Genomic DNA, 22290 nt, shown 5'->3' on the forward strand with positions numbered 1-22290 from the left:
TGATGAGCGCAAACGTTAGTGAATCGCATTGCGTGATTCATTTGAATACTCTCCTTCCATAAATTTTACATCTGAAAGGGAAACTCCTACAAATGCATATTAAATAAGGTCAGGTGCAGAAATAACTGTCCATGCCTTTTCAATGCGAATTCGTCACTGTGCGTCTAAATCCTGACAGTACTATTTTAACGCCAAATGATGGTTTGCGCTGGCGCAAGCTGTTAGTAAAACTGGCCCAGAGTCATGAAATAAGGCCCGTTCACACCAAGAAACAATTACTATAACATAAAATAATTTCTCTTTATGCCTCAAAAATAGCTTGAATATAACTCTACCCTAATCTCAGTTAATATATGCAGAACCAAGAATATGCAAATTAGACCCCACCTCCACTCAACCACACGAGTTTGGACTACCTGTTTCACTTTCACTTGGTTAACTGAAGTAGTAAATGCTACACATTGTCAAGTAGTGATACTGGATTAATTTAGCCATATGTTTGAACCAAAAACTGATTCCAAAGAAGAAGAGGAAGAATGATTATACAGGGCCGTATACAAGTCAATGTATCAGAATTGTAATGCATTTTATGTATCGTGCTCTATAACATCAGACATGTAACGTTATATCATTAGCCTTTTAATCTGACTATCAAACAGTTAATAACGGGACACTAACGTTACACAAAACATGTTCCTATTCGCCGACTTAGACAGCTACCTTCTGGAAATCTACATCCTTAGGTAAAAACAGCTTTGATAATAATATAAAAAGCCCCACCCAACCACATGTTTGTGACTGATGATCTGCAATGGTGTTGACTGATGAGTTGGCACATGGCTTGTCTTTAAGCATATTATTAAAACGCCTGATAGACATGTAAACAACATTAAAAAACTTTTTTTTTTTCTTAAAATGCTTGGGCTCTTTAAAGCAGGATGGATTCTGATTGGCTGTCGATGTTTTTTATCATTCATGAGCTAGAAAAAATATCCTGAAAGTGATTCCAATGATATAATTCCTGTGTCATCATTATTATTAGTGATGTAATCTTCCTTATTCTAACAGAATTAGAATGTTTTCAAACTTCATAGTTATCGTTCTTGGTGTGAATGGCCTATAGAGCCCATATAATGGTGCTTTTTGTCATTTTTGATTGTCAGTCAATGGTCACCTTTTATTTTTATTATATGAACGTTCTACTAAACGTTTCCTTATGGTAATTTTCAACAATAATTTTTATATATTTTTTAATCTACCGTGATTAAAGTGAGTGATGACTATGGAAAAAATGGGTAACTTGATATATGCACTGCTACAACAACAAAACATCCAATCCATTTCAAGTCTATGCTGGGAACTCACAGAACACTGAACAGTGACTTCCCGCAATATGGAAGCTAACCAGGCCTCTGCTGGTAGCCACTGGTGTTGCACGCTAGTGAGGTAACCGCCATATGTCTCAGAAACAGAGCACACTGCTCACTCATAACCCCTCCTGATGTTCAACACGCTTATAGTGAACGGATGTTTAAAACTAAAGCTCAATCCACTTCTATCTCTGAGATATATTCACTTCAGGGCTATTAAATCAAGCACCACAAATGTAGACGGATATGAGTAGGATATACGAACAACTTCTGCAAAGATGGTTATTATTCAGTGCACCTTTTTAAAAGAGTGCTGTGATGATAAAGGCTGATTTACTTCTTAATTGAAGGCAAAGCTCAAGTGAATGCAAACATCTATCAGGATTCAACTTCAGTACAGTGGCACATCTTTAAAACCAGCCAAACAACAACCCTTTCTGTACAATGCAAAAATAAAAAGGTATGGTAAAAAGAAGCTGTAAACATAAAGAAAACAATGAAATTCAAAACTTCAGCCCCAGGACACGTGCCGGAGGCCACTGCGGTTGAGGCCTGGCTCAGTCCGGCTCGCACTTGCCCTGATGGGAAGGATATCAGAGGAGGGGTTGGGGTTCTGAGACGGTTTCCTCCTAGTCCAATTTCACTCCAGGCTTCTCTGTGTTGAGGAGGTGAAGGCTGTCATCTATGAGAAAACTACAAGAAAAAAAAACAAGGAAAACATACACTGTAAAAATAATTAAAAGAACATTTCTACCTAAATGTCATGTTTATTTCATAGGTGATATGCTGTTTATGTAATCATTTGTTAAATTTAGCAGCAATGTCTGAAAGTAAATCATACACCAATTTATTGTATTTTACAGATTTATTTATTTATTTTTTTACAGAGGAATTTTTCAAAAGAAAACACTGTATAATTCTACCTGTTAGTCATTGTTTTATGAGTGACAAAGTGTGTTTGTTGGGTGAAAATCTTTGCTGTGTATGTGTTATGGAAGAATGAATTGATTTGAAACAAAAGTGTTTTTGTAGTTTTAACGCAGTTTGGATTTGAACTTTACTACTGTGTCAAGCTAAAAGTTGGTAAGGAGAACGGTGTGAAGAGTTTTAAAAAAATGTTAAGTATTGAGTATTGAGAAATGTGTAAAAACTAATTAATACCAAACACCAAAAATAATCTGTGCAATTTACATGCTGCAGACACATGATACAGACATGCATGTGTACCTGTAGAAGAGGAAGTGGACGGGCACGGTGCTGAGGTGCCAGACGGCATGAGCGTCTAGAACCCAGAAGAGAGGAGGGAAATCCAGCAGCTCCAGCAGGGCAAGGCCATGCAGTGAGAGCACCACCATGCCGCACTTCCACCAGTACGGCAAAATCCTGCGGTTCAGCCAACACCAGCACAACCACCACAACAGGTTTATAATGCCTGTAACAAAGAAGACCAAGACCAGAGGGCATGACAGATGGGTGAGAAAATAATACCTAATTTAGCCTATTATTAGTTTTGATTTTAAACCTTTAGTTTAAGTGATACATAATGTGAAACTGGTTTTGCACTGATTTAATTGACGAAAATTCAACTTTGCAAACAGGAATTAATTACAGTTTAAAATATATTAACACAACATAATAATTGTGAGCAAATATATGTATATGTCTGTTATTTAATGTTAACCAAAGCTTTGGCAATGCATGCATTTTACCATGTCAATACAATTGCTTAAATCTGAATATGAAATAGGGTGAAATGCAAATTGAAGACCTGTTTTATACTCATCCAGAACTAGTATTTACACTAAGTGTATTTACATATAACAAAATGCTTAAAAATTACCAGAAACAAGCACTTTATAAATGCCTTTTTTGAGAGTTTTAAGTAAATAACAAACTAACAATGCAAGAACATCCATCAATGATTATATGAGATTTTGAAATGGCAAATATTGTCAGAAATATTCAAAGCTGACAGATGTAGGCGTTCACATGCAAAGATCTACAGTAATCAATAAATTGATCGTGCTTTAATGAAAGTCAATATGAAACAGCATTCAAAACTCGTGTTTGTCCAGTAACGTGATATTTTTCTGAATGAAACAGGATATTAAAAATATAGGTCATGACTTGATTTAATTCATGATGATCTGACTGGGTTGTGAAAATCGGACATTCGACTCCAGAGTCAGACCTTAATATTTAGCAGTAGACTGAAATACCAATCCCCTGTTTTTATTTGGAATAATGTATGCTGATGAATCATATACACAATAAGAAACCCAGAAACATTGATCAAGATAGATACAAGTTTGAAAAAATATTAAGTAAAAAAAAAGCCAACAACAACATTTAGGGCATTTTGACATGAACTTGCACATTATCAGCTTATCATAGGCACTGTATAACCATGTAATGTAAACACATTGCTGTATTCACAACACTTACCTATGGTGGCATTGGCAGCCATGTTGTACCCATAGTCAAAACTGACAAAGGTCAGATAAGACACATGAGACGTGAAGGCCAGAATGAGCAGAGCTCCCACCATACTGGAAATTGCAGGCCTACGCAAGCCCAACGTCCTGAAACACAAATGTTAAACCATCACCATAAACAAAAAGCTTAACAAGCACTGTATATGGTCAATTTATGAGGAATTCCTGTTCACATACCTGACACAGCACAAGTAGATAGAGTAAAGAATGACAGCTGATGCACAGAAATAATCCATCTTCTATGAAACAAAAATAGAAAATCTTTATCATGTGACTTTTTTTTTTTTTTTTTGCCATGACAATCTTTCCTCTTAATCCAGGAACTACATAAGAAAATGTTTAGAATTGATCTCTGGATCATCTATTGAAAGGTTACCTCTGTTAGATATGTGTCTCTCGTGTGAAACACTGTAGACCAGAACCATGCATTCAGGGAAACCTGCAGAGAGATGCAAATGTGGTTGAGCACAAACTACATTTACACTGAATTACATTTACATAGCACTTTACATTGTGAAGGGGGATCTCCTCATCCACCATCAGTGTGCAGCATCCACCTGGATGATGCGACGACAGCCATAGTGCGCCAGAATGCCCAACACACACCAGCTTTTTTATTAGTGAAGAGGAGACAGAGTGATGAAGCCAATCAGTAGATATGGGGATGATTAGGAGGCCATGATGGTCAGTTGGCAATGGGCGAATTTGGCCAGGATGCTGAGGTCACACCTCTACTCTTTTTTTCGAAAGACATCCTGGGATTTTTAATGACCACAGAGAGTCAGGACCTCGGTTTAATGTCTCATCTGAAGGACGGTACTTTTTGACAGTATAGTGCCCCCTTTACTATAATGGGGCATTAGGACCCACACAGACCACAGGGTGAGCACCCCCTGCTGGCATCACTAGCACCTCTTCCAGCAGCAACCTAGTTTTCCCAGGAGGTCTCCCATCCAGGTACTGACCAGACTCAAGCCTGCTTAGCTTCAGTGGGTGACCAGTCTAGGGCTACAGGGTGATATGGCTGATGGCTAAATGTCTTCGTACATGAGTCACCAAACTTGGTCCTGGAGGGCTTGGTCCTGCAGAGTTTAGATCCAACTTTCCTCAACACACCTGCCTGGATGTTTCAAGTATACCTAGTAAGACCTTGATTAGCTGGTTCAGGTGTGTTTAATTAGGGTTGGAGCTAAACTCTGCAGGACACCAGTCTGGGGACCCCTGTCTTAGTATGTAGTTTGTACCTTTTTACTTTAATAACAACAGCACTGGAGATGCTATGACCAAAACTAATGATCATGTGATCCAACATGGTTTCAGAATGTTACAAAGAGTATGTGACCATCTGTACAACATAATCAATTTCACTAATTTGATTAGTGACCTAGAAATAGTGAAAAATCCTAATAACTATTTTCTTATTTATGCCATATGTGACCCTGGCCAAATATTGTTCTATCATAACAAACCATACATCAATGGAAAGCTTATTTATTCAGCTTTCATGTGATGTATAAATCTCAATTTCGAAAAATTGACCATTATGACTGGTTTTGTGGTCCAGGGTCACATATATAAATGTAGAAATTAATGTAATAAAATAAAATAAAAATTTAAATGAATACATTTCAAACTTTTATATACAGAGATCTAGTGGCCTAGTGAGCTAGAAATAGCAAAAAATCCTAACTCTTTTATTTATACTATATATACTAGGGATGCACGATATTGGATTTTTGCCGATATCCGATATGCTGGTAATTTCAACTCATTTTGGCCGATGCTGATACCGATATATTTCCTTTTCTTTGGAAACAACACTAAGTCTCTCCTGTGCAGAAATTATAAGCAAAATATTTTTAATTTAGGTTAGTTTTTAACAATAACTTATTTGTTAGAATTAAATAAACAATAATGAAGGTTTTTTGAAAGTACATTGAAGCACTGAAAATAAATATAAATAAACTATATATCAGTCGCTGGATTTTTTTTCCCCAGAAAGATGCAGTGTTAACCCTAACATTTTGTTTTAAGATTTAACATTTGTAGATGGTCTAAAAAGTTGTAAAAATTCTGAAAACCTTTTATAGCTTATGATTTGTTTAAAAAAATAAAACATATTACACATTAATGAATAAATCAGTATATATAAAATTATTTAATTTACAAGTGTTATGTTTGTCTTTTTTTCCATGTAAGCTATAGCTCATCAAAATATACTCATTTTATGACATAAATTTCTGCTTTATATCAGAAACACAGTCTAAATGTTATTTGTGTATGGTATTTTACTTTCAATTTAATTAGAAGTAGGCCAACAGCGCTCCCTACAGATTAAAACTCCTTACGAAACGAGCATTAGGACCCGGTGGAGGCTGCAGCTGCTGCACATGCTATTACTGTTTACTCTATCACACACCAAATACTTCATTCTGTACATGCTTTCACAGATTAAATGCAGAGATCCAAAACAGCAAATCTAATCATCATTCAGACAAAATTTTGCTTCAAGAATGAGCCACACTGCTGACGTGATCTAATCACTAGCACACCCTGAGCACATGTGAGTTAACGTATTCCTCTTATCGGCAAGACATATCGGCATAATTTCTTATATCAAGCCGATGCTGATATTTACATTTAAAGCCAGTATCGGTCGATTCCGATGTCAGTCCGATAATATCGTGCATCCCTAATATATACATTAAAAATTAAAGTAATAAAATAATAAAATAAAATACTAAACGAGATTACAAATTAGATTTCTAATACATTTTCAGACTTTTTTATTTGCAGAGACATAGAATAGGAATCCGAATTATAAAGGAATTTAACAATAGTAGCAACAAGTTAAAAAAAAAATAGTCATATGGTTCAGTGTCAACTTCGACTAATTTAGGGAGTCATTAGACTAAATCAAATAAATATTTCCCAAATCTGAGACTGTTTTTTTTTTTTTTTTACAGATTTTTCTTTAAAAATGTATTTTTGGTGTTTTTTGCTTTTAATTGATAGGACAACGTGTCTACGTGCTGCCCACGAGGCTATTGGCTGGTTTTTAGTCATTTTGACATATTAACTGATCCAGCGCAGAAAAATAAATGTGATTACCCTGTATATGATGGTGTATGTTTGCTTTTATGTGCAATCAGTGATAACATTGCAATATATTGTCTTATTTCGCACCACTAGGGCTCCCCGATTAATCATACTTAAATATGATTTGTACTTCTCTCAGTTAATTAAGCATAATTGTAAGTGATATTGGCCTGCTGTTTATTGCATTTGGCATTTCTGTTATCTTGCATTGGTAATAAGCCTCTATGAACATTTAGGCTTGGGGTTGCCAGGTGTCACGAATTATATTCCCTAGTCAGAGCTTTCCTCTTAATCAATCCCATGCAGACATGCTCCCTCTGCACTGCAAAAAGCACTCATGACCTCAAAACACTACTTTGTTTTTTTTTTTAAGTTTAGCGATCTTAATTGAGCTCGTTAATTGACCTTAATTTCTGCTCATTACTTGTAATACAGCCAGTTAAAGTTCATGAGGCTACTTGTGCTATTTGCTTCAGCTCTGCAAGCAAACCTGTTAAAAATGTAATCATGGATCTTAACTATATTGTTTACAATTGTGGTGGCTGAATAAATGCACTCGTGTAACTTCTGAACTACAATACAAAGTCTTTTTATTGTTTTGTGTTTTTTGGAAATTTTTAATAATTTGGATTTATTGGAATAAATATTAGTTTCATCTGTTGTGAGAAGCTTCTCACAGTTTTTATAATGTAATAAATCAGGAGACTAGATGAGGTAATATAAACCCTGCATATGAGATGATAATCTCTTGATTAGTGCTGATGAATTGTAAAAATATACTTCTCAAATGATTTATCATCTTATGATTAAGAATCATGATTATCAGTTTCTCTCATTATACTAAATAACAGTCCTGCAGGAAAGTGCAGGAGATTATTCTAGTACAGTGTTCCTTCTGACTCATTGCAAGAATGCAGAAATTCAGGAATCATTAACGGAAATGAATGTCAAAGTTAGTCGGCTGCAGCATTTTTTTTAATCATAACAATGGTTCTCACTACTACAGCAGACAGACACTATCTCACCAGTGAGAAGGCGGTGATGGTATGGTACATGGGGCTCTGTCGGGGGACGGCGCTGCGGTATCGCAGCAGCATCAGCAGACATGCCAGACCGTTGAGCAGAGACGCCAGCGCAGATGCAGGCTCCTCAAAACACAGGAATCGAGCAAATGGCCACTAGACAAAGTCAGAAATAGGAAAAAATATGTAGAATCAAGGTTGAAAATACATACATTTCCATAGCGATGACCATTAAAATATGTCTCCTTTCCCATTGTTTGACAATTCTGACACTAACCTTCCCATGAAACTGTGGTATGCTGTAGCCCTCTGCCTGGTACAGACCCACGGTGGTCCACATGCACTGATACCTGCAGTCATCACGACACGTCCAGCCTGAAAGATCACAGACTTCAAATGATCGATTGCACAGGAAAGGTTGCAGGACAAATTAATTGACATTGACAAAGTAAATCTGGCATTTTGTAGATCTACAATTCTAACCAAATCTCACACAGAATTAGAAGAATTTATGCTTAAATATAAGTTGTGTCTACATATGGATTTCTTTACCAATTTAATAATTTTTTTGTAAGAAAGGATAGTGAAAGAAAAGCTGCCAAGTTGCCAACACCAATCCAACATCTTTCAATACTGTGTAAAAAGCCAGGATGCACCTTTTAAAGGTGTTTTTTTTTTAGAGCATCTCCAGTGAAAATGCCTCAATTTGACCTCTGTTTGAACACAAAGGATGAATCAAAATTAATTTTTGTGGTAATCAACATCACAAATGCGGTCAATTTAGCTTAACTGATATTAAAGCCAGAATATTCATAATTTCATCCTTCCATACGTGGCATAATACACAATATTAAATAAAAAAATTCAATATTAAGAAAATTCCATCCAAAGCCAACCAGCTTACAATGTTCAGCTAGGTTCAACCTATGGTGGTTGGCTGGTCCTAGCTAGATTAACCAGTCTCTGGTGTTCAGCTGGTTTAGTGGGTAGGCCAGCTGGTCTCCAAATCTGAAGAGTGCCCAAAACCCCTCTAAAACCATCCAACCAGACAAGCCAAGTCAGATAAGAAGTTTTTGTTTGTTTTGTATTATTTTGTTACATAACTTTTTTCAGCAGGGCTTGGGTTTTAATTAGTGTTGCTTTAATTATTTTACAAAAAGTACTGTTATGATACCATTGCACAGTGATGCAGTATACCATGACATATCAAGTGATTGCTGTATTCATATAACAGGGTACTTGCATGGCACCATGCTTCAACAAAACCATGGAATGATTTACTATAGCACGTCAAAAAAGTAATGGGAATACCATGGTAATGATAAAAGCTAAGGAATAAGAACTTAAAGAAACAATACTGTTATTAAGGCAATTAATATATGACATTATTTTGCCAACATTTTTTTATTATTATTCAGCAATGTCAAGCAAAAAAGTTTTTGTGGAGGTCTGTGTCGTAATTTGTATAAATACTCATCAATTGCTTCAAAAACTGTCATTAAATAATTTAGTTCTCCTAATAATTTAATTTATTATAATATTATGACTTATTCTCTATTGCCAGCTGTGAAATAAAATCAGTTTGCTTAATTCTCTACTAAGTTAGTAGTGTTACTAACACAAATAGGTTAGTACAGTACCAGTGAGTGCCATGTATGGAGGCTGAGAGGACTGGAATCCGCGCAGTCGGGCCCCTGTGCAGTTGGTCCGGACGCATTGTTTGACGCAGTCGCGATAAACGGGCTCTTTGTCCCCCTGAGAGGCGCTCGCAGGAGCGGACAGGAGAAACACCGCGGCTGCTAGAAACATCAGGCGCGTCATGCTGCTGTTCCGTCCGGTCATAAGGCACAACAGAGCAACATCAGTCCATTAGAGCGAGTCTCATTCGCCGAGCATGACAGCATTCACCCCGCTGCTTCTTTTGCCTTTAAACAACGTGACACTTTAATTACAGCTAAGCACCTGCCAGGGCAACAAGTTTCATAGATACATCACAAGCGAAATGTTACATTTCACTTAAAAGACAAACCCGGAAGTGTAAATGTAGCGCGCGCATGCGCATGTTTGTATCTTGCTTTCTCCACAAACACACACGCACAAAATTATCTGACAAATCAATGAATGAATATGCCACTTGGTTATTGCATTAATGCAATTCTTTTTCATAAATGCAAAGCATGACTGTTTATATTTGGAATATGTAGTAGGCTATGTTTGTTTGTGTAAAGAATAAACACTTTTTACATAAAAATTACTATGCGTGATCTTCAGCTCCCAGCATAGAATATGCTTGTTTATAAGAAACAAGCATATTGTTTCTTCATAGCATGGACAATGTTCTTAAAGGGCATTTCTTAGCAGATGGGTTGTAATCTTTGAAAACTTATTTTCCCAGGAAAGGATCATGAAAAGTACACCATGTTAAACAACCTAAAAATAAACAAATATTATATTTCTGTTATATGTCTAAAATATTTCAAACATTTCCACGTGCTTAATCACACCAAATAAGCTCAAAATCAAAATATGTGCAAATGTAAACATGCATATTCCATTCATACCAAAACACTTTCAGACTATGCACCGCAATAGTGTGGCAATACACTTCAAACATATCATGTTTTTGCAGTCTTCACTAACAATGTATTATAATTTATAATTAAAAGCAGATGAATATATTCACACAACAAGAATAATGCTTTATTGAAAACTGTATTTGGCAACGTTTTCATGAATCAAATATAAATGTTTTGACAGAAAACAGGGCAAGAAAAATAAAACATTTGACCATATCAATGCCAATCAGAATTTTAAATATCAAACCAACTCTCTCTGGTAATATTTGTTTTTCTTATAATTATCTTGTGTTATATTAAACCTATATAAAATCGTACAAAATAAATTTTCAATCATTCAAAATAAATCGCCATCATTGATTACCAGTAATTTTTACAAAACAGTCCTAAAAAATAATCCAGAAATGTTCTATGATATGACCCATGATGTAAACTGATATTTTGTGAAGAAAAACATCACTATCACAGAAATTGAGATTCAATCCCCATTACACGTAAATTTCACAACTCAAAATAATAGTTCACCCAAAAGAGCAAATTTTCAAAAAAATAAAATGTACTCACCCTCAGTCAATCCCAGATTTAAGAGTTTGTTAATTGATGGACTAGATTCGTGTGGATTACTTGCGGTTTGTTGTGATTCCGACGGCACCCATTCACTGCAGAGGATTCATGAGTGTGTGATGTAATTTCTCTTCATCTGTTCTGATGAAGAAAAAACCCATCTACATCTTAGATGTCCTGAAGGTGAGTATTATCAGTGCAACATTATTGCATTCATATTCAGATATTATTCTCCAATAATTTAACTGTCATAGAAAAAATGGACTCAAAGTATCTCTACAATGACGAATGTGAACAACACCAAGTTTATGCATAACAGCATTTGTGCAATTTAAGATTCCGAGGATCTGCGTATCTCTTTCCGCATTTATCGCAGATGTACTGCTTCCCTCCTCCATGAACGTGGCGTTTGTGAGTACGCAGGTGACTACCTTGACTGAAGCACTTGCCACAATCCTGACAATTGTACGGCCTCTCACCAGTATGGACCCTCTGGTGCAACTTCAGACTGTTGGTATTGTTAAACCACTTATCGCAGTAATTGCAACCGAAGGGTTTTTCTCCAGAGTGAGTGCGTCCGTGTGAAATGAGGCTACTCTGCTGACTAAAGCTCTTCCCACACTCCTTACAGGTGAAAGGTTTTTCACCCGTGTGGATCCGCTTGTGGATTTTCAGATTCACAGCCTGCCGGAAGGTCTTGCCACACAGGTCGCAACTAAACGGCCGCAGGTCGGTGTGGATGCGCTCGTGGTTTTTAAGATTGACGGCGTGCCGAAACGTCTTTCCGCAAGACATGCAAGAGTACGGTTTCTGACCGGTGTGGATAAGTTGATGTGTCTTTAGCGTCATGGCCCGTGTGAAACTTTTCTGGCATATTGAACACCGAAAGTCCTTTTCGCCTGTGTGCGTGAGCTGGTGCCTGGCTAGATTTTGAGCAATGTTAAATCTTTTTTCGCAAACGCTGCAGCTGAATGGTTTTTCGCCGGTGTGGATTATTTCGTGGGTTTTGAGGTGTGCAGCTTTCCCAAAGCATTTGCCACAGACTTTACAAACAAATGGCTTTTCTCCTGAGTGGACTCGTTGGTGGTCAGACAAACTTTGTTTGTGGGCGAAAGCCTTGCCGCAAAGAACACAGCCGAAGGGCTTTTCTCCAGTGTGAATACGCTGATGTGATTTGAGGTTGCTTTGAGAAGAGAAACTCTTGCCGCACTCTGAACAAATAAAGGATCTCTTTCCAAAGAGTGGAACCGAATCTTGAGGATCTTCTCTGCTGTCTTCTGGCAAAACAGATGCTTCTTTGTCTTCTAAAGATGCGTTTAAGTGATCTGACAGGAGAGCAATTAAATAACTGTCTGTTTATTACAGAAAAATTATTTTGGGACTTTGCCAGAAGTTAATTCAGTAAAATTCTGATGGATTCAGCATGCAATTCTGTACACTGGCAACTGGTCTTTTGGATCGATTCGTTAAAGTCATTCATTTGTATTTTAACATAACATTCACAAACCAGCAGCGATGGAATTCAAGTTCACATTTCCAAATTCATCTCTGATGGACACCGCCAGCACCAGTGGGGATTCTGCACGGTCTTCTGAAGCCTCATCAGACTGCGAGCATAAAGTAATTATGTAATTAATCATAAAATAGCTTTTTTTCATATACTGGTCAAAAGTGTGGAATTATTACAATTTTTTAAATGTTTTTATCATTAAAAAATAATCTCTTGTGCTCACCAAGGCCAAAATATTACTCGAAAAAATATTTTCTATTTTAATATATTATAAAATGTTATTGTTGTGATGGCAAAGCTGAATTTTCAGCAGTATTCCTATGGTGCTATTCTGATTTGGTGCTCATATATAAATAATGGTTCTTAATATTTTCAATGTTGCAAACACTTTTGCTGCTTAATTTTTTGTGGAAACACTGATACACTGAAAATATATAGATGTGTATGAATAGAGAGTTCAAAAGAACAGAATTTATTTGAAATGGAGATCTTTTGCAACAATTCAATGTGTCTTTACTGACACTTTTGATCAATTTAAAGTGTTTATTCCTTTTTTTCTTAACTCTCTGGTATTTGGGAGTCACTCTTGTGTTGTTCGCCATAATTGTGTACTAATTTTATTTTTGTGAAATTAATATACTATATTTCATTTCAATAATTTTCTTAATTTTCTGTATAAAATGTAAAAAAATAAATAATAATTTCATATAATTTTTCAATTAATGCAGTATTTAAGTTAAAAATAGAGCAAAAGTATTTAAAATTAATTGAACTGAGGCAGATTTGTTCCACCTTGTGGAAAATAAAGAAAGATCATAATAAAGAATAAAGAAAATCATCTGTAATACCGTGGTGTAAATAAATGATTTTTTTTTTTAATTTCCTGCCAAATGGAAATGTTTTGTATGACTAATAAAAAATCTTAGCTATAAACACTGATACAGAAAGTGAATAAATATTATACTTTTACCTCATTTATTGTTCTTGATACGTTCATAGATGAATAGAAAGTTCAAAAGAACAGCATTTATTTTAAATATAAATCTTTTGTAACTAGTGCTGTCAAACGATTAATCCCATCCAAATTAAAAGTTTTTGTTTACATGTGTGTACTGTGTATATTATGTGTATATTATGTGTATATATATATATATATATATATATATATATATATATATATATATATATATATATATATATAAATAAATACACACACATGCATGTATATATTTAAGAAAAATATATTGTGTTTATATATTAAATATTTATGTATGACAATTTATATGAATAAATATATACATGCAAATACATGTAAATATTTTCAAAATATGTGCTGTATGTGTGTCTTTATATATACATAATAAATATACACAGTGCACACATTATGTAAACAAAAACTTTTATTTTGGATGCGATTAATCGTTTGACAGCACTAGTTTACATACTATATGTATGTGTACTGTGTTTATTTATTGTGTATATATAAATACACACACATACAATATATATATTGAAAATATTTACATGCATACATTTATATTATTATATTTTATATTATATATAAATATATTTAATATCTAAACATAGCATATTTTTCTTAAATATATACATGCATGTGTTTGCATTTATATATACATAATAAATATACACAGTACACACTCATATATGTTATGTAAACAAAAACTTTTTCATTTGACAGCACTATTTGTAACATTTTTGACATCTTTACTGTCACTTTTGATTAAATTAACATGTCTTTGTTGAATAAAGACATTAATTTCTTTTTTTAAACTAAGCTCAAACTTTTAAATGGCAGCGAATCACAGTAACCAGCAAAAACTGTTTTCAACTGTGATAGTAATAAGAAATCCTTTTTAAGCATCAATGATTTCTGAAGTATCACATGACACTGAAGACTTACTGAAGACAAATTCAGCTTTGCATCACAGGAATAAATTACATTTCAATATATATTAGCCTTAAACATGAATAGCCTTGATGTACAAGTCGTTCGGTTTACCTCGTTTCTCGTTCTTGTTTCCAGGCTTCTCGTACTTCCATCATAAGAATGTTCCGCTTCTAAAATGTACATGACATTAAGTTGAAAACACAACAACGTTATATTAAACGTTAAATACTGTATGTGTAAAACCACAGAATGTTTTTCTTTACCGAGCTCTCCAACAGACAGAATATTCAAGATGCTTCCAGGCCGCTTTGCTCTCTTGCCTGAAAATGTTTTGCACTCCAGATCCAACAGAAATTTGGTTTCATCAACAAGTTTGATTATTTTCCCAAGAGCCTCGTTGCCCAGTACCTCCATGATGGATGCAAACTGCTTCTGAAAGAATAAATAATCACAAATGGCTTGTTATGGACCGATATAGCAGTTGATTAATCAGGCACTGTGTGGAAATTTTGAGATTATTGGCAAATTCATTCCACATATTTTCAGTTTCACAGCTTTGAAAACAAGTATACATGAAAACAAGTATACATTTGATCCCAACATTATTCTTATGTGCTATTATTAAATTGCATTAGCTCTGTTGGCATTAAAAAACTCAGGATCAGTTAAGCACGAATTAGATTTGATACACTACACTGCCAAAAGTATTGGGACACCCACTTCTAATGCACAGATTTGACTACTTTTGGGAATTGTGTGCTTCTAATTTTATAGCAACAGCTTGGACAGGACTCTTTTCTATTCTAACACGACAGTGCCTTTGTTGTAAGGCAAGGTTCAGTCAGTGTGGAAGAGCTTGTGTTGTGTTCAGGCGCATTGACATCTGCGCACTGATCTTTATAGTATATGCACGCTCGCGTTTACAGGGCTGTGGTTAAAGTTACAGGCCGCAGATCTCTAAACATCATCTCACATCCCCACCATTTTCTCCTCCTTGTCCATCTTCATTCTTGACTCAGCCTCCTCATTTTCATAGTGATCTCTCGCAATATCACTGCTCAGAAATGAAAGCGTCCCCTCTTCCATAAGTTTGTCCATTTCAGCGATCGCGGCGTGAACTAACGCCTCCACCACGGACGCTAGACGCGTCTGTAACGCAACGCAGCGAGACATTCCGCCTGCAACTAAACTTCAAACCACACAGTTGTCCTGTGTTCAATTCAAAACTGAACTCTTCATTGAGAGCTCATTAAAATTAAACATACTTTAGGAAACAGTGGGCTGTAATAAACGGAAGTACAACAGCGTGCGACAATTACAATCCGGGTCCTAGAATGCATAATAAAAGTGCATTGTTGTCTATTTTTGTACAATGTATTGTATAATTATAATCTAAATGTAAATTCAAATTACGAAAAAACGGAATTTATGTAAAAAATTATATATCTATAATTATTAAATTGAACTAACAACGGTCCTACGTCGTGACGTTTTCTGACGTTTACACAAAGCGCCAAAATTTTGGCGCGACTGGTTAAGGGAAACCTGTGCTGAAGCGTTTGGTTGTTATTTTCTGTCTAGACACATATTTGAACAGTTTCTGGTTACTGTCATTTGTCATCGTTATTTTTATCTCTCTGGTAAGATCGTTAATAAAAGATTAAGTTGAATTGCTTTGCAAAGTAAGTTAGCTGTATGAGTGTTTGTTTATTTCTGTATTCGAAACATTTAAGCTTTATGTTAAAGTCACGATAGTCAGGAACAAATACAGTCCATTTTTAATGTTTAGCGTTCATATAAAATATCAGTTTTGACGAGCATTGTTTTTTAGTTAATATAACGTTATCAATCTGGTGTTTTTCTCTCCCTCACGCAGTCATGGGTTTACTGGAGCAGTGCGAGGAGCTCTTCAACACCTCTAACCTTTATGAAGTTGTGGGTGTTTGTAAAGGAGCATCTGACTCCGAGATCAGACGCGGATATTATAAAGTCTCTCTGCTGGTTCATCCAGATAGAGCTCCTGGTGATGAGTTAGCCACCACCAAGTTCCAGGTGACCACTGTATTTCTAAAGCAACACTGCATCTTTCAGAACCTTCTTTGAATGGGCTGGTGCTGTCTAATGGTGAAAGGTCCAAGTTAAAGTTGTAGGAAGCCCTTTAATCGTGATCCACAAAATCAGTGTTAACCCCCCTAGTACATATAACTTAAAAAAGTGACTGAACCCCTTATTAGCTTGGATCTGCATACCAGGAATATTGGATCCAGTCTCTTTACCAGATCCCATTTAGTCTTGTTTCCAAAGCTATAGTAGTCCACATTTGAAGTGGATCAAAAGGTCATCAAAGTTGTCCTAAGACAAGAACGCATTTTGGTTTTAGGACAACTTTGATGAAAGGCTTTGATCCACTTCAAATGTTGACTACTGTAGATAACAGCAAGTCTTGACTGATACCCAGATTTGGTTAACAAAACAGTATTTTGTCTGGTATCCAAAATTGTATCTTCTATCAGCCTGAGAGGTTCATAAAGGAAGCCAAAGAAGAACTGACAACAGAAGACAGAGCGATGATGATTAAAATAACTGCAGGGTTTATTGATTAATCTGAGCTGCATATGTTTGTCCAGACTGGACTTCATCTGACCAGTACAAATTCAACAAATGTCACTATACCAAAGCAATAGCAATGGAAAAATATTGCTTAAAAACGTTGAATTGGAGAAATTCTCTTATCTCTTACTCAAATGAACCTCTCTCTTTACTAATACTAAGATTAAACAACAAGCACCATGGAGCATGTAAAATAATTAGTAATTTAATAAAAAATAACTAGTAAGTCTAACTAGTAATAAATTATTTTAATTAAATTATCACAAATTAAAACAAAACATGTATGGTTGCTCTCTTGAAGCAACACAAACACAGGTTGCTATTGAGAAATATTTTAGGTCTATTTTAGCTTTAGTTTTTTTAGGGGATTTTATGCAACTATATATTTATGCAATAACTGTTTACTATTTATTTGCATGTAATATATATATATATTTTAATGAACAGTTTTAAGGTAAAAAAAGGAATTTAAAATGCATTGCAAAGAGGCAAATTAGAGCCATCTGAAGGCAGGACAAAATGCATTCATAATTCGATGGTGTAACCACTAGAGGAGTTCTGTGTTTTTATATTTCCCATTAATTTCCAATAGCAGTCATGTTTGACCACAGGAAGTAAAAGTGTGACTTTAAAAAAAACTTTTTGAATCATAGCCATTTTTTGTGTGTGCAAAAGTGCACACAGCAGAAGTGACCTAGGATTACTAGAGGGTTAAATTTAAAAGGATTTAATCATTAAATTAAAAAATCATATACATAAATACATTCTTAAACTGTCTTAATATGTCCACAGGTGCTGGGAAAGACTTATGCCGTGTTGGCTGACAAGGACCAAAGGGCAGTCTATGATGAACAGGGAATAGTGGACGAAGAGTCAGACACCCTTGATCAAGACCGCAATTGGGAGGAGCACTGGAGAAGATTGTTTCCCAAGGTTGTTTTTTTTTGTACCATGTCTTTTATGTTGGTTTTTCCAAAGGTAGTTGCTAAAATGAACATCTCTGCTTTAGATCACATTGCAAGACATCTTGGACTTTGAGAAGCAGTATAAAGGCTCTGATGAAGAGGTAGAAGACTTGAAGAGACTGTACCTACAACATGAAGGTGACATGGATCTGATCATGGAGTCTGCGCTGTGCTGTACATATGAAGATGAGCCACGCGTCAAAGACATACTTCAGAAAGCCATTGACGCTGAAGAGTTGCCAGCCTACATAGGCTTCACTCAGGAGAGTGTCAAGAAGAACAACAAACGCAAAAGAAAGGTGCTGATTCATTTTCCAGTTTTGCTATGATTTCATACATTTTAAAATAGGGTTTAAGCCTTTTTGATGAATTACCCTCACTTTCTAGGCGGAGAAAGAGCGTAAGGAGGCAGAAGAAATGCAGAAGGAGATGGGCTTGAACAGTGAGGACAGCCTGGTAGCTATGATAAAGGTAAAAAGCCATTAAAATGTAACAGAGCTTGTATTAATCTGCAAAATTTGCGTTGCATTTTAAAATATAATTTATTCCTGTGATGGCAAAGCTATAAAGCAGCCATTACTCCAGGCATTTATTTGAAATAGAAATATTTTGTAACTTTATTAATGGCTTTACTGGCATCTTTGATCAATATAATGCATCTTTACTTAATATAAGTATTAAAATCTGACCCTGAAAAGCAGTGTCTGCAAATGTGTAAAGACTAAAGGACTTTTTGGAATGACATTTGAGTTATTACACAGTACATGAACTGACAGGTGACCTACAGTAACCTCAGAAATCAGTACATAACCATAAATTGCATACTAAAAAGGCAAATGTGATTAATAACTAAAAGTTATGTATTTTCTTAAAAGGGGCCAGAGTCATCTCATCCAAATGAGGAAAATGCTTACCATAAATACATTTTATTGGGTTATTATTTCTGCTATTATCAGATGCATTCAAGTCACCTCTAAAAAAGCAATACTTTTCTTTTTATGCCTCTTGTTTATTATTTAGCAAAGACAAAAGTCCAAAGAAAACGGATTCAACTCCCTTATCTCAGATCTGGAGGCGAAATATTGCAAGAAACCAGCAGGAGGAAAGAAGGGCAAGAAAAAGTAGACATGTTCACCAGACTGGGCTATTCCTAGTACCAAATGTTATAGAATTCATCTTTTACATAGTAATCAAAATAAAGCTTTGAAATGGATACTGACCCTTTCTTAGAAATAAAACACCTGTTTAAAGATGCATATCATGACTAATAACAGGTGACACACACACTCTTGTGCATTTATTACAGTGGATTAGTGTGAAGCTGCTTCATGTGTTCTTGTTCCGAGATCGAATGCAAGATTTTAAGTGTTACTTTAACAGTTTTTTTGTATATATGTTTTCTTGTTTCTTTAGTGTTTGATGTATAATTGTTCATGGTCTTCTGAATATAATAAACTGGTTTCAGTTAGTATGCAAGTTGTGGTTTATACTACCTTTTGGTCAAAGACTAGAACACTCAACATTGAAAATGTACTATAACCAGCACAAAGTCACTTCTTTTAAAGTCACATTTATTTTCAATAAAAAAGCATTTCAACTGGGTTTTACAACACTACATTGTAGTAACAACTGATTATTTGGTGACACTGATGATATCTGAGGAAAGCTGGGCTGTCCGAACTCTGCGTCATGAAGTATTTTTTGGATCTGAAGCTTCACCAAGGACTGCTTTGAAGCAGGTAAGCGTCTTAATGCAGGTGCTAAGCTCCGAAGAAATAAATCGACTTCATCTTGCTGTTCGTCTTTCTCTCTGTCTCTCGCATCTTTAGTTGCCAGATACCTCTCCAATAGCTCTAGTGTCTCTGATCGCCTTCTCTTTACAATTTCAGACCGGATCGCTCCTGGGCTTGCCATGGATGTTCCCGTACTGGTGCTGGCTGGTTCGGCCCCGCTGTCTTCGTCTGGCTCATCATCCTCAATTTTGCCAGGAACGCTGTCCAATAGAACACTGTACACCAATAAAAAAACCATCATGAATAACCAGTAGCTTCTATATGCTTCATTACAGTACAGATAAATACAATCTATTTCTAAAATGTATATAAAATGAAATTAGTTTCCCACTATGCTACAAAAAGACTAAATTGTTACCGGATTAAATTAATAGGAGATTAATCAGACCGGTTTCTCATATTTATTGGAGAACCACAAAAACGTTCACATGGCAGCAGGTATAAAGGTATGGGTGTGATTAAACTCAACGTTTATTATATATTATATCAGACATAGTAAGGATCATCAAGTTATTCTACACAAAATGGTTTATGTGAAAGGAATAGTTCATCCAGAAATGAAAATCTGTTGGAAATGTACTCACTCTCAGGCCATACAAGATGTAGATAAGTTTCTTCATCAGAACAGATTTGGAAAAATTAAGCATTACATCACTTGCTCACCAACGGATCGTCTGCAGTGAATGGGTGCCGTCAGAATTAGAGTCCAAACAGCTGATAAAAACACAATAATCCACAAGTGATCCACACGTCTCCAGTCCATCAATTAATAACTTGTGAAGCAAAAAGCTGAATCAGGAGAGAAATCACAGATCAAGCATGCTTTACAAGTGAAAACAGTCCAGAACAGGTTTAACAAACATGCAAGTGGATTTGGATGTGAGAGGATAACAGAATGGAAGTGTTATTAAGTACTGATATTTTGAACAGAAGGGAGTTTAAATATTAAAATGCCTTGGATGGATTTACTAACTTCACAAGGCTTTAATGGATGGACTGGAGTCGCACCGATTATTTGTGGTTTATTGTGATGTTTTATCAGCTGTTTGGACTCATTTTGAAAGCACTCATTCACTACAGAGGATCCATTGATAACAATCGAAATCGGTTTCAATGAAGAACCTACATCTTGCATGGCCTGAGATTTTCATTTTTGGTAGAACTACTCCTTTTAAAATATCTAACAGGGCACACTATAAAACATGGAATTCGTGCTTTTATTACACTTAAGCAATATGACAGTTCAGAGAGGAATATTAGCATACTTTGCAGTAGTATGTGTGTAAGAGTATTATTACTATAAAACAGGAATGTGGAAGTATGCATAATGCATTTGAAGTATTTCGAATATTAGTATGCTATATTGTGTTTAATTCTCCCTGCAGCGGTTGTCTTCTCCAAAATAATTAATTAAATACAAAAATGTCTGAATATTTGCCTGCCCAATCAAATAATACACTAGCAAAAGCTATCACAGTAGAAATGGGAGCTCTATTGGATTTCAGGGTGCACTGCATTGAGAAACTCCACAACAAGTTTAGTTGTAGTATGGTAATATGCTATTTCGAACATAACTTATAGAAATATCTCAAAGGGAGTGCAAGACATAATTTTATATACAAGTAAAAGAAGAAAAACTATTTTATGGACCATTAACACATGCACAAAATGTTACAATGGTGTCACCATTCATTTAAATCAAAATGAGCCGTTTTTATTTTTTCTCTCAAACTCTTAAGTCTTGCAAGCACTGTTATGATAGTACAGCTGTGTGTATATAGATAGACTTAAGTTAAATCAAACACCTTCTGTGTTCTGTGGAGGGATCGAGAAAGTCCATCACTCGCATATATTTCCATTGCTTCTTTTTCTTAGCCGCTCTTCCACTCCGATTCCCGTCTTGCTCCAGTCTCTTTTTCCTGGTGTATGTGTCTCTTAGATTTTTCCATTTAGCTTTCACCTCTTCCACTACACAAACACACAAACGTTGATGATGGTGGTAAGGCGCGCTTACAGTTACGCTACATATCAAGCGACCCCAATAAAACTCACCATCGACTCCCATTTTGTCTGCTATTCCTTGCCAGAGAACGTCTTTCCGCTTCGTGTTTTTGTACTCGCTGTGGTTTTTATCAAATAACTCCTTGTTCTCAGAAACCAAAAACAACAACAGCTCCGCGTCCATTTTGACTACCATTCTTCTTCTTCTACCGAACCAGCGCGGGATTTAGTGCTTCAGCGCCACCAAGCGTGGAGGAGAGACGGGATTGGCTACGAAAAGCCTGAATTTGATTGGTCGGTGAGTTTTACCTCTCAATCAACTAACCAAAAATAAACAAATCATATATATTCATCTTACACAACGTATTATGAATGT

The 22290-nt window shown here is 35.6% G+C and overlaps 3 protein-coding genes and 1 long non-coding RNA gene across 8 annotated transcripts; 1 reads left to right on the forward strand and 3 right to left on the reverse strand.

The window, feature by feature from the left end:
* Positions 1-912: 912 nt before the first annotated feature.
* LOC306857870 (post-GPI attachment to proteins factor 3) lies at positions 913-10223 on the reverse strand. Its single transcript, XM_079398128.1, has 8 exons — positions 9627-10223; positions 8264-8361; positions 7990-8142; positions 4242-4304; positions 4043-4104; positions 3816-3952; positions 2598-2802; positions 913-2063 (listed from the first exon to the last, which is right to left on the reverse strand). Exons 1-8 carry the CDS (start codon positions 9826-9828, stop codon positions 2000-2002), a joined length of 984 nt encoding a protein of 327 aa, XP_079254254.1. The 5' UTR covers positions 9829-10223; the 3' UTR covers positions 913-1999.
* A 438-nt stretch (positions 10224-10661) lies between these two features.
* Positions 10662-15878, reverse strand: LOC306857868 (uncharacterized protein). The gene is made up of 5 exons (XM_079398126.1): positions 15527-15878; positions 14809-14977; positions 14657-14715; positions 12634-12733; positions 10662-12451 (listed from the first exon to the last, which is right to left on the reverse strand). The coding sequence occupies exons 1-5, from the start codon at positions 15716-15718 to the stop codon at positions 11433-11435; spliced, it is 1539 nt and encodes a 512-aa protein (XP_079254252.1). The 5' UTR covers positions 15719-15878; the 3' UTR covers positions 10662-11432.
* LOC306857871 (dnaJ homolog subfamily C member 9-like) lies at positions 15871-20238 on the forward strand. Of its 5 annotated transcripts, none has more exons than XM_079398129.1 (6): positions 15871-16185; positions 16422-16597; positions 17948-18088; positions 18165-18419; positions 18508-18591; positions 20010-20238. In XM_079398129.1, exons 2-6 carry the CDS (start codon positions 16424-16426, stop codon positions 20154-20156), a joined length of 801 nt encoding a protein of 266 aa, XP_079254255.1. In that variant the 5' UTR covers positions 15871-16185; positions 16422-16423; the 3' UTR covers positions 20157-20238. The 5 variants fall into 5 exon arrangements, with proteins under 5 accessions (XP_079254255.1, XP_079254258.1, XP_079254257.1 ...); XM_079398132.1 differs by lacking the exon at positions 20010-20238 and adding an exon at positions 19141-19734; XM_079398131.1 differs by lacking the exon at positions 20010-20238 and adding an exon at positions 19146-19397.
* Positions 19682-22135, reverse strand: LOC306857872. Its single transcript, XR_013783147.1, has 4 exons — positions 21966-22135; positions 21719-21881; positions 20498-20627; positions 19682-20128 (listed from the first exon to the last, which is right to left on the reverse strand). It is a non-coding gene; the product is annotated as an uncharacterized lncRNA (long non-coding RNA).
* Between the last annotated feature and the right edge of the window lie 155 nt (positions 22136-22290).

Source organism: Barbus barbus (assembly GCF_936440315.1).
Source record: "Barbus barbus genome assembly, chromosome: 38".
NCBI lineage: Eukaryota > Metazoa > Chordata > Actinopteri > Cypriniformes > Cyprinidae > Barbus > Barbus barbus.